This window comes from Amblyraja radiata, chromosome 22 (genome assembly GCF_010909765.2).
Source record: "Amblyraja radiata isolate CabotCenter1 chromosome 22, sAmbRad1.1.pri, whole genome shotgun sequence".
Lineage (NCBI taxonomy): Eukaryota > Metazoa > Chordata > Chondrichthyes > Rajiformes > Rajidae > Amblyraja > Amblyraja radiata.
Genome location: NC_045977.1, coordinates 37993221 through 38010391, shown reverse-complemented (window position 1 = coordinate 38010391; position 17171 = coordinate 37993221). Strand labels below are relative to the sequence as shown.

The 17171-nt window shown below is 48.1% G+C and overlaps 1 protein-coding gene across 1 annotated transcript in view; it reads left to right on the top strand.

Moving 5' to 3' along the window:
- Positions 1-17171, top strand: part of LOC116985955 (putative sodium-coupled neutral amino acid transporter 10) — a 44741-nt gene that overhangs the window by 18964 nt on the left and 8606 nt on the right. The window contains exons 2-7 of the mRNA XM_033041093.1: positions 3804-3921; positions 4848-4893; positions 5293-5386; positions 7076-7216; positions 11604-11728; positions 14431-14533. Coding sequence (XP_032896984.1) covers positions 3804-3921; positions 4848-4893; positions 5293-5386; positions 7076-7216; positions 11604-11728; positions 14431-14533 — 627 coding nt within the window. The remainder of the gene's footprint in view (positions 1-3803; positions 3922-4847; positions 4894-5292; positions 5387-7075; positions 7217-11603; positions 11729-14430; positions 14534-17171) is intronic.

Below are 17171 nucleotides of genomic sequence, written 5' to 3'. Positions count from 1 at the left end.
GGTCGGATTCGGAATGGGAGGGGGAGTTGAAGTGCTGAGCGACCGGGAGATCAAGTTGGTTAAGGAGGACCGAGCGGAGGTGTTCGGCGAAGCCTAGGCTTGGTCTCACCGATGTAGATCACTGACATCTAGAGCAGCGGAAGCAGTAGATGAGGTTGAAGGAGATGCAGGTAAACCTCTGTCGCACCTGGAACGACTGCTTGGGTCCTTGAATGGAGTCGAGGGGGGAGGTAAAGCGACAAGTGTAGCATCTCTAGCGGTTGTACTGACACGGTTACATCGTATATTCATTTCTGTGAGAGTGTATGCATTCCAACTAGAACTGTGACTGTTTATAATAACAACAAGCCCTGGTTTAATAATGATGTGAGGTTACTATGTAGGAAGAAGCATGATGCATTTAAACATGGAGACATGCTTCAATACAAACTGCTGAAATATGAATTTCAGCGAGCTGTGATCAAAGCTAAAGCTTCCTACAGAGTAAAGCTAGAAAACAAATTACAAGCTAATGACATCAAAGGGGTGTGGCAAGGTCTGCAGGCTATCACAGACTATAAAACCAAGCACCATGTTCTGGACAGTGACCCCTCCCTCCCTGGGAGGCTCAATGACTTTTACTGTTGTTTTGACAAGGGCAACCATCAGTCTCCCTCTTTAACCACAGAGCTGGGCGACACTACTCCTACTGTCTCAGAACATGACGTCAGATCCCTGCTCCGCCAGCTTAACACCAGGAAGGCAGCAGGGCCTGACGGTGTGGCGCCTGCTACATTCAGACACTGCTCTAATGAACTGACACCCGTCCTCACCTCCGTTTTCAACTGGTCACTTCAACTCTCAATTGTGCCTGCTTGTTTCAAGTCAGCTGTGATCGTACCAGTCCCCAAGAAAAATAACATCACTTGTCTTAACGGCTATAGGCCTGTTGCCTTAACTTCAGTCATCATGAAGGTTCTTGAGAGACTGGTATGCAAACACCTTTCCAGCATTACACTTGATCCCTATCAATTCGCCTACAGAGCCAACAGAAGTGTAGATGATGCAGTGTCCCTCTGTGTGCACTCCATCCTCCAACACCTGGAATCCAGACCCACATATGCTCGCATTCTTTTTGTGGATTTTAGCTCCGCATTCAATACCATCGTTCCTGTAAAGTTGATACACACTTTACAGGAACTGGGGGTCAACTCATCTCTATGTAAATGGATCTATAGCTTTCTATGTGACAGAAAACAGGTGGTAAAAATTGGTAACCATGTCTCACTGGCTAGGTTCCCGAACATTGGCGCCCCCCAGGGTTGCGTTTTATCACCTCTTCTGTACTCTGTATACACACATTTTTGCTGTTCACACTCTGACTCTGTCTTGTTATTTAAGTTTGCAGATGACACATCTGTGGCAGGTCTTATTACCAATAACATCGAAACTGTTTACCGTGGTGAAGTAGAGGAGCTAGTAAGGTGGTGTGAGAACAACAACCTCATACTTAACATCTCAAAAACTAAGGAGCTGGTTGTTGATTTCAGAAAGAAGGCCACCCCCCTCCTCCCTCTCTTCATCAATGGAGAGGTGGTTGAGAGGGTCACCTCCTTTAAGTTCCTCGGGACCACCATACATCAATCCCTATCATGGGAGCTCGACACCAGTCTCATAATCAGTAAGTGCCACCAGCGACTCTACTTCCTGCGGCAGCTCAAAAAATTCAGGGTCAGTCGACCAGCCATGACCCACTTCTATAGGTCTACCATAGAAAGCATACTCACATTCTCCATGCTTGTCTGGTATGGTCACACAACCTCGCAGGATAAGATTCGGCTGGAGAGAATAGTGCGCCGAGCTTCTAAGATCATCGGTTGCAGCAGACTTCCCTCAGTGACATCACTTTACTCAACAAGACTCACCAGAAAGGCCAAAAAAATCATAGCAGACCACTTTCACCCGGCACATTACCTCTTTAATCTCCTCCCATCAGGAAGGAGATATAGAAGCATTAAAAGTAAAACATCTCGCTTCAGAGACAGCACCTACCTCCAAGCCATCAGATATTTGAATTTGCACTAATCACTATGCACTTTCTTTTTTTTTGTTTTTTTTGTTTTTTTGTTTTGTTTATTTTATTAGAAGTTAATACAATACAAAACAATACAGTGGCACCTAATTTTAGGTGCCAACTATGTCATACCGTAATCCATTCTATGTACAACCTCTAGTTTTATGTTATGAGTAGGCAAGACAAGAAAAAGAAAACAATAGAAAGGGGAAAGAGTGGAAAAATAGATGGTAGAGAGTAGAAAAATGTGAAGTGTGGATATAAAAAATAAAAATAAAAAAATAAAATAAAAAAGAAAAGGTGGAAAGTAGAAATAGAAGAAAAGGCCCCTTAAAAGAGAATTTTTCAAATCTGTATTGGGAGATGTAGATCTATCCACGTCATGAACTGAAATCAGCAATCCTTATGGTACCGCTGCATCACATGATTCCAAAAAGTCGATGAAAGGAGACCAACTCCTTAAGAATTGGTCATATTTATCTATTAGTCGGAGTCTCATTTCTTCAAGGCGTGCTATGTCCATCATATTCCTAATCCACATTTTAACAGTTGGTATGGTTGTATTTTTCCAAAATTTAAGTATCAATTTCTTTCCAATTATTAACCCATAATTAAAAATCACTTTGCACTTTCTTTTGCACTTATGCTCAACATGACGCTGCTGGGTACTGTCCTTCCTGTATATATTGTCCTTCGTACGGTAGTGTCTGTATTATTTATTGTGGTGTATGTGGTGGTTGTATTGTACTGTATTGTATCTGTCTGAGAGCGAACCAAGACACATTCCTATCAACTTGTTGACATGGCAATAAACTTCTTGAATCTTGAATCTTGAAAAGTGCCCGGGGAGGGGGTGGTACGGGAGGGAAGGGAAGAATTGACGAGGGAGTTTCGGAGGGAGCCGTCTTTGCGGAAGGCAGACATGGGGGGAGATGGGAAGATGTGGCGAGTGGTGGGGGTCACGTTGGAGGTGGCGAAACTGACGGAGGATTACTTCTTGTATGTAACGGCTGGTGGGGTGAAAGGTGAGGACCAGGGGGACTCTGCCCTTGTTGCGAGTGGGGGGATGGGGAGAGAGAGCAGTGTTACGGGGCATGGAAGAGACCCTGGTGAGAGCCTCATCTATGGTGGGGGAGGGGAACCCCCGTTCACTGAAGAATGAGGACATCTCCGATGCCCTCATGTGGAACACCTCATCCTGGGAGCAGATGCGGCGTAGACGGAGGAATTGGGAGTAGGGGATGGAGTCCTTGCAGGAAGCAGGGTGGGAAGAAGTGTAGTCTAGATAGCCATGGTATCTGCATATGTGGAGAGCAGGAATGGGTGACGTTTACATAGAAACATAGAAAATAGGTGCAGGAGTAGGCCATTCGGCCCTTCGAGCCTGCACCGCCATTCAATATGATCATGGCTGATCATCCAACTCAGTATCCTGTACCTGCCTTCTCTCCATACCCCCTGATCCCTTTAGCCACAAGGGCCACATCTAACTCCCTCCTAAATATAGCCAATGAACTGGCCTCAACTACTTTCTGTGGCAGAGAATTCCACAGATTCACCACTCTCTGTGTGAATTTTTTTTTCTCATCTCGGTCCTAAAAGACTTCCCCCTTATCCTTAAACTGTGACCCCTTGTTCTGGACTTGCCCAACATGGGGAACAATCTTCCTGCATCTATCTGCCTGTCCAACCCCTTAAGAATTTTGTAAGAATTGTGTTTGATGGGAAAGGTGTGTTTGCTGTGTTGCAGTGTGGGGTGGTGCTGGGTTCCTTGCTGCTGCTAAGCTGCTCCTGGATGGCCTACCGTTCCAGCATGATGCTCATTGAAGCCGCCCTCTCCGCCAATCGCAAAACCTACTTTGGTCTGGGTGAGTTCCCACTGTTGTGAACACAAGGCACGACGCAAGTTACCTCAAGCGACCACTCCCGATAAATTACCAAAGGCTGTCGGTGCGGGAAGGAACTGCAGATGCTGGTTTACACCGAAGATAGACGCAAAGTGCTGGAGTAACTCAGCGGGACAGGCAGCAACTCTGGAGAGAAGGAATGGGTGACGTTTCGGGTCGAGACCCTTCCTCAGGAACCCATTCAAACGTCACCCATTCCTTCTTTCCAGAGATGCTGCCTGTCCCGCTGAGTTACTCCAGCACTTTGTGCCTATCGACGGTGTCAATGTTGTAGTTGGAGTACAATTAGGCCATTCGGCCCATCAAGTCTTCTCCGCCATTCAATCATGGCTGATTTATCTCTCCCTCTCAACCCCATTCTCCTGCCTTCTCCCCATAACCTCTGACACCCGTACTAATCAAGAATCTGTCAGTCTCTGCCTTAAAAATATCCATTGACTTGGCCTCCACAGCCGGTCTGTGGCAAAGAATTCCGCAGATTCACTGCCCTCTGACTGAGGAAATTCATCCTGGCCTCCTTTGTAAAGGAAAGTCCTTTAATTCTGAGGCCGTGGCCTCTGGTCCTAGACTCTCCCACAAGTGGAAACATCCTCTCCACACCCACTCTATGGAGGCCTTTCATTGTTTGGCAAGTTTCAATGAGGTCCCCCCTCATTCGTGTAATCTCTGCCGAGGACAGACCCAGTGCCGTCAAACGCTCATCATAGGTTCATCATCTGGAATATCTGCGTTATTGAAACAGTTTCCCCGCTTGATTGAAAAAGCCGTACACATTCGGGAAGCCGGTGGGAATCACCTCCCTCTCCATGCTCCCCTTATTCCCCCTTGCTCCTCATCCCAGATATATTTTCAATTAACACTGACCAAACTTACCTTTCCCATTTTAGCTCAAGTATCCTTTGGAGTGCCAGGAAAAATATTCATTGAAATATGGTGAGTAGAATTGAATAACATCTGCGTTTAAGAAGGAACTGCAGATGCAGCAGCATCTATGGAGCAAAGGAAATAGGCAACGTTTTGGCCAGGAACGGGGTACTGATTGGGGATGATCAGCCATGATCACATTGAATGGTGGTGCTGGCTCAAAGGGCCAAATGTCCTACTCCTGCATCTATTGTCTATTGACCTTATGACAAACCCGCACGTCTTTGGGAAGTGGGAGGAAACTGGAGCACCCGGAGGAAACCCACGCAGGTCACAGGGAGAACGTACAAACTCTGTACAGACAGCGCCCATGGCCAGGATCGAACCCGGGTCTCTGGCACTGTGAGTGTAATCTTCTGTAGTTGCAGTTCATTTTGCTAACACGGAATGCTGCCTCTCTGCCTACAGTATGATCGGGTTGCTGCTCGGAACATGCATCGCCTTCTTTGCGGCCTTGGAAGATCTGGTAGCCAGCCTCTTCATGAAGTTGACTGGATCCTCGGTAAGTTCCAGCTATTGGGCGTCACGGTGGCGCAGCGGGTAGGGTTGCTGCCTCGCAGCGCCAAATTTCCTGGTTTCGATCCCGACTACGGGTGCTGTCAGGAGTTGAGTATAGGAGCAAAGAGGTCCTTCTGCAGTTGTACAGGGCCCTGGTGAGACCACGCCTGGAGTATTGTGTGCAGTTTTGGTCTCCTAATTCGAGGAAGGACATTCTTGCTATTGAGGGAGTGCAGCGTAGGTTCACCAGGTTAACTTCCGGGATGGCGGGATTGACATATGATGAAAGAATGGAGCGACTGGGCTCGTATTCACTGGAATTTAGAAACATATAAAACATAGAAACATATAAAATTATTAAGGGATTGGACAGGCTAGATGCAGGAAACAAGTTCCCGATGTTGGGGGAGTCCAGAACCAGCGGCCACAGTTTAAGAATAAGCAGTAGGCCATTTAGAACGGAGACGAGGAAAAACGTTTTCACCTAGAAAGTTGTGAATTTGTGGAATTATCCGCCTCAGAAGTCAGTGGAGGCCGTTTCACTGGATGTATTCAAAAGAGAGTTAGATAGAGCTCTTAGGGCTAGTGGAATCAAGGGGTATGGGGAGATTGTGGATGATCAGCCATGATCACATGGAATGTCGGTGCTGGCTCGAAGGGCCGAATGGCCTAATCCTGCGCCTATTGTCTATGTATCTATGTTTGTAGGTTAATTGGCTTGGTATAAATGTAAATTATCCCTAGTGTGTGTGGGATAGTGTTAATGTGCGGGGATCGCTGGTCGGCACGGACACGGTGGGCCGAAGGGCCTGTTTCCGCTCTAAAACTAAAGAAAACTGCTTGATGTGTTTTTTCTCTTTTCCCAGTTCCTCTCTCTGTAGTCTCCTCCATTGCAATGAGGTCTGTTTCGTGTTTTCTAAAGCCACAACATAACATCCTGGATAGAGAGGATGTGGAGAGGATGTTTCCACTAGTGGGAGAGTCCAGGACCTGAGGCCATAGCCTCAGAATAAAAATAGGTACCTTTAGATAGGAGATGAAGTGGAATGTCTTTAGTCAGAGGGCGGTGAATCTGTGGAATTCATTGCCGCAGACGGCTGTGGAGGCCAAGTCTGTGGGTAATTTTAAGGTGGAGACTGACGGATTCTTGGTTAGTACGGGTGTCGGGGGTTATGGGGAGAAGGCAGGGGAATGGGATTGAGAGGGAGAGATAGATCAGCCATGACAGTAGACTTGATGGGCCGAATGGCCTAATTCTGCTCCTATCACTTTTGAACGTATGACCAAAACTCACAGAACAATCTCCAGTCTTGGTGTGTAATGCCCCTGTCCCACTTAGGAAACCTGAACGGAAAACTCTGGAGACTTTGCGCCACGCCCAAGGTTTCCGTGCGGTTCCCGGAGGTTGCAGGTGGTTGCCGGAGGTTGCAGGTAGTGGAAGCAGGTAGGGAGACTGACAAAAACCTCCGGGAACCGTACGGAAACCTTGGGTGGGGCGCAAAGTCTCCAGAGGTTTCCGTTCAGGTTTCCTAAGTGGGACAGGGGCATTACAGAGCGAGATAAAATATAAGGTGAGAGGAAGCCATCTTGATAACCCCTCATGCATTGTCAGTCTGTCTGCCCTGTGGAATACTCTGCTTCTTCTGATGATTTTATGAACAGGTTCACCAAGTCCTGTGCTATTTCCTGACAGATATTGCCCTGGCAACACGCCCTGCTACTCTGCACCATCACCTCTGTATCGGTCTTGCCCCTCAGCCTGCAGAAGATGGTGTCAAACTCAGCCTGGCAATCACTCACCACCATCATCTTTTACATCCTTTTAATGTTTGTGGTGAGTATCGTGAGACGAATGAGAACACGTCTGGGGAATGCCGGAAACATGACTCGGGTGGTTGGAATCAAAGATCCTACAGCGAGCAAGATGGCCCACTTGACGAAAAACACGTAGTACGGTCATGGGCAGATTCGTGGGTAATTTTCGGCCCCATTTCCGTAACCGGCTTCCGTCTCCGCACCAAAGATCCCGTAGCGGAGCAAAGATAACTAGCGCGGAGACGGAAACCGGTTACGGAAACATCCTCGTAAAAATAAAAGTTATTTGATAAAAATCTTCTCCTCATTTTCAGAATTAAAATTTATAAACACAAACTGTTCCCCCGCAACGTTGATTACACTGCGGGTCGGGTCTGGTTACTGAAATGGATGAAAAAAAGGCCCACGTTCCGCTCCGTTGCGTACTACACGTCAGCCATTGCAGTTAGTAGGAGTGATCTATCTTGCTCCGCTATAGGATCTTTGGTTGGAATCCGTTCCCGTTGCAAACATCCGATGGTTTAATGTGCTAGAAAGAACTGCGGATGCTGGTTGTTCAAATCGACGGTAGATCGCAAAACGCTGGAGTAACTCAGCGGGACATGCAGCATCTCTGGAGGGAAGGAATGGGTGACGTTTAAACTCGAGTCTGAAGAAGGGTCTCGGCCCAAAACCTCACCCCTCCCTTCTCTCCATAGATGCTGCCTAGCCCGCTGAGTTACTCCAGCACTTTTGCATATACATATGTTATTGCCACATGTACCCATGTGTAAGGAAGTGCTTTGTTTTTGCATGCAATGCGGGTAGAATCACACAGCAGACGTCACCTCGGTGGTACACAAAGTGTCGCTACGTTTCTGGAGCCGACAAAGTTTCACAAGATCTTGGATAAGTCTTATCTTGTCGCAGCTGGATTTAGTTACGCTTCAGCCTACATTTTATGGTTTGGTCTCTTCACGTGAAATGCCAGACATTGCACTCGGTTATAGACAATAGACAATAGGTGCAGGAGTAGACCATTTGGCCCTTCGAGCCAGCACCGCCATTCAATGTGATCATGGCTGATCATCCCCAATCAGTACCCCGTTCCTGCCTTCTCCCCATATTCCCTGACTCCACAATTTTTAAGAGCCCTATCTAGCTCTCTCCTGAAAGTATCCAGAGAAACAGACAATAGACAATAGGTGCAGGAGTAGACCATTTGGCCCTTCGAGCCAGCACCGCCATTCAATATGATCATGGCTGATCATCCAACTCAGTATCCTGTACCTGCCTTCTCTCCATACCCTCTAATCCCATTAGCCACAAGGGCCACATCCAACTCCCTCTTAAATATAGCCAATGAACTGGCCTCAACTACATTCTGTGGCAGAGAATTCCACAGATTCACCACTCTCTGTGTGAAAAATGTTTTTCTCATCTCGGTCCTAAAATACTTCCCCTTTATCCTTAAACTGTGACCCCTTGTTCTGGACTTCCCCAACATCGGGAACAATCTTCCTGCATCTAGCCTGTCCAACCCCTTAAGAGTTTTGTAAGTTTCTATAAGATTCCCCCTCAATCTTCTAAATTCTAGAACCCGCCTCCACCGCCCTCTGAGGCAGAGAATTCCACAGACTCACCACTCTCTGTGAGAAAAAGTGTTTCCTCGTCTCCGTTCTATAGTGGACAACCAGCAGTAATGGACACCATTGCCCCACCCTAGTCCTTTACAACGAGGGTTTACTGTATAAGGTGTTGTTTTGCCTGGGCACTATAGAGCCATGCGGGTCCCTCTTCATTCTTGCTGGCCCTCTGCCCCTAAAGTCCCCCTTTGTTCTTGGTGGCTCCCCGCCGGGCCCCCCTTTGTTCCCCGTGATTCCCCCCCCCTCCCTTCACCCTCGGCTGTGCGGGTCCCTCTGTGGCCCTTGGGCCAAACCCAAGGGCCTTCAGCCCCGTCACTGGACAACACTGCAAGCATGATTGTGGTGATCGGACCACAACGGTTCATGTTGTCCTCTCATGAAGGCTTCATTGGGTTACAGCTCCATGGAAACTGACCACATAGTTCTATCATGCCCAGGGAACAACATTTTATACAGTAAACACTCGCTATAACGGACTAGAGCGGGAGGGGGGGAGGGGGGGGGGGGGGCATGGCTGATCTATCTCTCCCTCCCAACCCCATTCTTCTGCCTTCTCCCCATAACCCCCGACACCCGTACTAACCAAAAATCCGTCAATCTCCACCTTAAAAATACCCACTGACTTGGCCTCCACAGCCGTCTGCGGCAATGAATTCCACAGATTCACCGCCCTCTGACTTCTTCTTCTTCTTTCGTGTGGCGTGCACAGCCTAAAGTTGTTGGACAACTTGTTCTATTTGATCTTCCGTTTGTGCACGTCGAGTTGACTGCATTAGTCGAAACAGGGCGGACCACGTGAAGGTTGCAATCTTCCACCCCACCCTCTGACTAAAGAAATTCCACTTCATCTCCTATCTAAAGTTACCCATTACTGCCGGTTGTCCACTGTAATCGAGTGCAATGTCTGGCATTTCACGCGTAGAGACTCAGCAATAAAATGTAGACTTTGTTGTTGCCCAACCATAGTTCTGCATAAACAATATTGCCACACTGACAGAGATGTCTTTTTGAAGTTGGAACATTAAAAACTAAAGCCTGACCTGCCCTAAGTTACAAAGCTCCAGGATCTCAATGATCCAATTCAATTATAATTATTTTCACGTGAACCTAGTGACATTCTTTGTGTTTTGCATATAATCCTATGCAATCATACAGCAGACCTCACCCAAGTAGTACACAAAGAATCGCCACGTTTCAGAAGTTCATCAAACAATCTTATCTCCTCGCAGCGGTGAGCCGGGCCTGTAGCAGGCGCTCCCCCCCCACAGGGCGTCACGGTGGCGCAGCGGTAGAGTTGCTGCCTCACAGCGCCAGGGACCCGGGTTCGATCCTGACCACGGGTGCTGTCTGTATAGAGTGACCTGCGTGGGTTTTCTCCGGGTGCTCCGGTTCCCCCCCACACTCCATAGACGTGCAGGTTTGTGGCCTACTCGGCTTTTGGTAAATTTGTAAATCGCCCCTAGTGTGTTGGATCGTGTTAGTGTCACTTCCTGGTCTATATTGATGGAATATTCCCATAGATCTGGAATAAACGCAGGCTATAATCAGCATGCCGGAAAAATCATGCCCTGATTTCGTTCCCTGGAGAGTGTGGATGTGGAGAGGATGTTTCCACTAGTTGGGAGAGTCTAGGACCAGAGGCCACAGCCTCAGAATAATAGGATGTACCTTTAGTAAGGAGATGAGGAGGAATTTCTTTAGTCAGAGGGCGGTGAATCTGGGGAATTCTTTGCCACAGACGGCTGTGGAGGCCAAGTCAGTGGATACTTTTGAGGTGGAGATTGGAAGGTTTTTGAGGTTATGGGGAGAAGGCAGGAGAATGGGGTTGATAGGGGAAAGATAGGTCAGCCATGATGGAATGGTGGAGTAGACTTGATGGGCCGAATGGCCTAATTCTGCTGCTATAACTTATGAATAGATGAAATTATGATTTTATGACGATGATCTGAGTGGCGGCGGCTCGTCTGCAGTCCGTCTGTCTTTTCTTTTTGTCCTGTTAGGTATATGTTTTTGGTTTTAATTTTATTTAATTTTTAACTGTTTATATGTGGGGGGGGGGGGGTGGGTGGGGGAGGGGGGGGAGACTTTTTAATCTCTTCCCTGTACGGGAACTCAACCTTTTCCCTGTCGAGTCTCCGTTGTTGTTGGGGCCTAACATCGTGGAGCCGGCAGCCTCCAATCGGAATCGACCTGGGGCTCCAGTCGCGGAGCTGGCCGACTTCGGAGCGCGGAGAGCTGTGGTGGCGCGCGGCTGCGACCCGACTTCGGAGCTTCGGCGGCTCCGGCTGCAGGCCCTGTGGACGGTAACATCGGGAGCTCGCGGGTCCCTAGTGGGAGACCGCTTTTCGGAGCTCCCGCAACGGCGACTGCTCCTGCCGGAATCGAGGGGTTTCAATCGACCCGGAGTGGGGCCTTACATCGCCAGCACGGCTTATACGGCTGCGGGACTTACCATCGCCCGCCGTGGGGGGCTCTAACATCAAAAGCCTCGATCAGCTCGACGCAGCAGTTTGACTGTTTGACTGCGGGAGAAGAAGGATAAAGAACAGAGAACAGGGAAGAGATAAGACTTCCGTCACAGTGAGGAGGGGTTTGGAGATTCACTGTGATGGATGTTTGTGTGGAATTGTTTTAATTGTGTGTCTTGGTTTTTTTGTTGTTATGACTGCAGGGAACGTAATTTCGTTTGAACCTTGTGTTTAAATGACAATAGACGGCATTTTGATCTGACCTGATTCTGATCTGATGAATTGATGTGACACTGCTTTGCTTCATCTCCAGCTGGTGGTGAACTGCCTGAGGTTGGCGCTGTCTGGCGGGCTGACTTGGGACGAGGTCCACTTGTGGCACTGGTCTGGGGTCACCAAGTGTCTGCCGATCCTCGCTACCTCATTCTGTGGTCACCCGTAAGTGACGGCGGGACGGTACACCGACCTTGCTGACTTTGGCCATCCCTCGATCGGTACAGCACACAAACAGGCCCTTCCATCCCCACCATCCACGCCCAAATCGTGCCAAGCTAAGCCAGTCTCGTTTGCCTGAATGTGACCCGTATCACACGCTCACAAGTTATAGAAACATAGAAACATAGAAATTAGGTGCAGGAGTAGGCCATTCGGCCCTTCGAGCCTGCACCGCCATTCAATATGATCATGGCTGATCATCCAACTCAGTATCCCGTACCTGCCTTCTCTCCATACCCTCTGATCCCCTTAGCCACAAGGGCCACATCTAACTCCCTCTTAAATATAGCCAATGAACTGGCCTCGACTACCCTCTGTGGCAGGGAGTTCCAGAGATTCACCACTCTCTGTGTGAAAAAAGTTCTCCTCATCTCGGTTTTAAAGGATTTCCCCCTTATCCTTAAGCTGTGACCCCTTGTCCTGGACTTCCCCAACATCGGGAGCAATGTTCCTGCATCTAGCCTGTCCAACCCCTTAAGAATTTTGTAAGTTTCTATAAGATCCCCTCTCAATCTCCTAAATTCTAGAGAGTATAAACCAAGTCTATCCAGTCTTTCTTCATAAGACAGTCCTGACATCCCAGGAATCAGTCTGGTGAACCTTCTCTGCACTCCCTCTATGGCAATAATGTCCTTCCTCAGATTTGGAGACCAAAACTGTACGCAATACTCCAGGTGTGGTCTCACCAAGTCCCTGTACAACTGCAGTAGAACCTCCCTGCTCCTATACTCAAATCCTTTTGCTATGAAAGCTAACATACCATTCGCTTTCTTCACTGCCTGCTGCACCTGCATGCCCACTTTCAATGACTGGTGTACCATGACACCCAGGTCTCGCTGCATCTCCCCTTTTCCTAGTCGGCCACCATTTAGATAATAGTCTGCTTTCCTGTTTTTGCCACCAAAATGGATAACCTCACATTTATCCACATTATACTGCATCTGCCAAACATTTGCCCACTCACCCAGCCTATCCAAGTCACCTTGCAGTCTCCTAGCATCCTCCTCACAGCTAACACTGCCCCCCAGCTTAGTGTCATCCGCAAACTTGGAGATATTGCCTTCAATTCCCTCATCCAGATCATTAATATATATTGTAAATAGCTGGGGTCCCAGCACTGAGCCTTGCGGTACCCCACTAGTCACTGCCTGCCATTGTGAAAAGGACCCGTTTACTCCTACTCTTTGCTTCCTGTTTGCCAGCCAGTTCTCTATCCACATCAATGCTGAACCCCCAATGCCGTGTGCTTTAAGTTTGTAAACTAATCTCTTATGTGGGACCTTGTCGAAAGCCTTCTGGAAGTCCAGATACACCACATCCACTGGTTCTCCCCTATCCACGCTACTAGTTACATCCTCGAAGAATTCTATAAGATTCGTCAGACATGATTTACCTTTTGTAAATCCATGCTGACTTTGTCCAATGATTTCACCACTTTCCAAATGTGCTGCTATCCCATCTTTAATAACTGACTCTAGCAGTTTCCCCACTACCGATGTTAGACTAACTGGTCTGTAATTCCCCGTTTTCTCTCTCCCTCCCTTCTTAAAAAGTGGGGTTACGTTTGCTACCCGCCAATCCTCAGGAACTACTCCAGAATCTAAAGAGTTTTGAAAGATTATTACTAATGCATCCACTATTTCTGGAGCTACTTATAGGAGTGGAACAAGGCCATTCGGCCCATCGAGCCCACTCCGCCATTCAATCATGGCTGATCTCGGCCTCCTAATCCCATTCTCCTGCCTTCTCCCTGTAACCCTTGACACCCGTTCCAATCAAGAATTTGTCCATCTCTGCCTTAAAAATATCCACTGACTTGGCCTCCACAGCCCTCTGTGGCAAAGATTAATTACCCTCTGACTAAAGAAGTTCCTCCTCGCCTCCATTCTAAAAGAGCGCCCTTTAATTCTGATATTCCGTGCATATACATGCATCCATCTAAAAGTCTCTTCAATACCACCATCATATCTGCCTGCATCACCACCCAGGCTCCCTGTGTAAAGAAATGCCCCACACGTCTCCTGTAACCGTTGCCGCTCTCACCTGAAAGCCACTGTATGCCTTCTAGTCTTCTACATCTTGACCCTGGGGGGAGAAAGGTTCTGGCTGTCTACCCCATCCATGCCTCTCATAGTTTTATACACGTCTATCAGGTCTCCCCTCAACATCAGGGATTCCAGAGAAAACACTCTAAGAAGGAACTGCAGATGCTGGAAAAATCGAAGGGAGACAAAAATGCTGGAGAAACTCAGAGGGTGAGGCAGCATCTATGGAGAGAAGGAAATAGGCAACGTTGTCACCTTCCCCTCAGCTGACAATGAACCATTCTACATTTCCTTGATCATCGTCTGCCTCGATCTGATGTTTTCACACCTCGCCCTTCCATATCTCTAGTTTCCCTCTCACCTGACTCTCAGTCTGAAGAAGGGTCTTGACCCGAAACGTCACCCATTCCTTCTCTCCAGAGATGCTGCCTGTCCCGCTGAGTTACTCCGGCATTTTGTGTCTGTCTTCGGTGTAAACCAGCATCTGCAGTTCCTTCCTGCACAAAAGTAATATTTGCTGGTGTAACAGCGGGTCAGACAGCATCTCCGGAGAAAAGGAATTCAAGTTTGCATCAGATAACTTTTTTCTTTATATTATAGACTCGTGCTTCCGATATACTTCAATTTCCGAGGAAAGTCAGTGGAGCAGATGAACGGAGCATTCAAGTACGCAAACATCATTGTGGTTACGTTTTATGCCATGGTAGGTGATGCTACATTCATGCGATGTCTAGACTGTTGGCAAGGCCTGTGCGTTCACATAGCCTCGGGTCATAGGGTCATAAGTGATAGGAGTAAACTAGGCCATTCGGCCCATCACGCCTACTCCGCCATTCAATCATGGCTGATCTATCTCTCCCTCCTAACCCCATTCTCCTGCCTTCTCCCCATAACCTCTGACACCCGCACTAATCAAGAATCTATCTATCTCTGCCTTAAAAATATCCACTGACTCGGCCTCCACAGCCTTCTGTGGCAAAGAATTCCACAGATTCACCGCCCTCTGACTAAAGACATTTCCCCTCATCTCCTTCCCAAAAGAACGTCCTTTAATTCTGAGGCTGCGACCTCTGGTCCTAGACTCTCCCACCAGTGGAAACATCCTCTCCACATGCACTCTATCCAAGCCTTTCGCTATTCTGTACGTTTCTATGTGCAGAGGGATGAGATTCTACGTACCCTCATTCTTCTGCTGGGGGAACTATCAATTTGGCTCCAGAAGACAGCTTGCCAGGATTTCATTCCACAAGGAATGCCACTCAACATTGTGCCGGGATCAGGTCAGGTATTCACGGCATAGACGAGCAAATGGTGCCTTGCCCAACCTTCAGTCCCAAAATATCACAAAACATCCCACACAGACATACAATAATATTCATAAATTCATAAGTTATAGGAGCAGAATTAGGCCATTCGGCCCATCAAGTCTACTCCGCCATTCAATCATGGCTGAGTCCAGATTCAGGGACAGTTTCTTCCCAGCTGTTATCAGGCAACTGAACCATCCAACCACCACCCGAGAGCAGTGCTGAACTACTATCTACCTCTTTGGTGACCCTTGGACTATCCTTGATCGGACTTTGCTGGCTTTACCTTGCACTAAACGTTATTCCCTTATCATGTATCTATACACTGTAAATGGCTCGATTGTAATCATGTATTGTCTTTCCGCTGACTGGTTAGCACGCAACAGAAGCTTTTCCCTGTACCTCGGTACACGTGACAATAAACTAAACTAAAACGAAACTGATCTATCTTTCCCTCTCAACCCCATACTCCTGCCGTCTCCCCATAGCCCCTGACAGACAAAATTGTCAGACAATTAAGATTAGCCGAGGCCTTGGATATTACTCTCTTCCCCTTCCCTGAGGTTACATTATGTGATCATTTGCTATTCTATTGGGCTAAGCACCTTTTAACATTTGTTTTCCAAAACACAGTGTGACACTCCCTGAATGCTCGACACACAACTGTGTTTTGTAATCATGCTCATACTGACTCATACTCGTACATACTTTATTAGCCAAGTATGTTTTGCAACATACGAGGAATTTCATTTGCCATACAGTCATATCAATTAAAAGCAACCGAATACACAAAATACATTTTAACATGAACATCCACCACAGTGACTCCTCCACATTCCTCACTGTGATGGAAGGTGAAAAAAAATTCAATCTCTTCCCTACTTTGACCTCCTGCGGTCGGGGGCCTCGAGCCTTCCATTGACGGGACGATCTTGCTCCTGTAGCCGGCGGCGTTCGGGCCCTCCGCGTCGGGGCGATCAAGCTCCCGCATCGGGGGGGATTTCGGCTCCCCCGCGCCGAGCGATCGTACCCTGGGGTCGGGGCTGGTCGATACCTTCTGTGTCGTTGGAGCTTCCCGACATCTACGGTCTCTACCCGAGACTGCGAGCTCCTCGATGGTGAAATCTGTGGGCTGCGTTTGGAGCGTCGACCCCAGGCAAGGGATCGCAGGCTCCAATGGTAAGTCCACGCCCCACGGTGGGGCTCAAAGTCAGTCTCGAGCAAGGCTGCCAGCTCCATGATGTTAGGCCGCAGAGTGACCGGGGATACGATCCGGAAAATAATCGCATCTCCAAGGTAAGAGATTGAAAAAAAGTTTCCCCCGACCCCCCCCCCACGACCCCCTCCCCCACCCACCACATAAAACAAACCAGAGAACATTAAAACAAACTTTTAAAACACTCTAAAAATAACACAAAAAAGACAAAAAGACAGACAGACTGTTGGCGAGCCTGCCATCAACAGCGCCCCCTGGTGGTAATGAGTCATAGAGTCATGCAGCACAGAAACAGGTCCTTCAGCCCAACTAGTCCATGCCAACTAAGACTCCCCATCTAAGCTAATCCCATTTGTCCTCATTAGACCCATATTCCCAAACTGTATTTTATAAAATGTGTTCAAAAGGGAACTGCAGATGCTGGAATATCGAAGGTACACAAAATTGCTGGGGAAACTCAGCGGGTGCAGCAGCATCTATGGAGCGAAGGAAATAGGTGACGTTTCGGGCCGAAACCCTTCTTCAGACTGATGGGGGGTGGGGGGGAGAGAAAGAAGGAAAAGGGGAGGAGGAGGAGGAGCCCGAGGGCGGGCGGATGGGAGGGTGGGAGGAGACAGCTAGAGGGTTAAGGAAGGGGAGGAGACAGCAAGGGCTAGCAAAATTGGGAGAATTCAATGTTAATGCCATACGGACGCAAGGTCCCCAGACGGAATATGAGGTGCTGTTCCTCCAATTTCCGCTGTTGCTCACTCTGGCAATGGAGGAGACCCAGGACAGAGAGGTCGGATTGGGAATGGGAGGGGGAGTTGAAGTGCTGA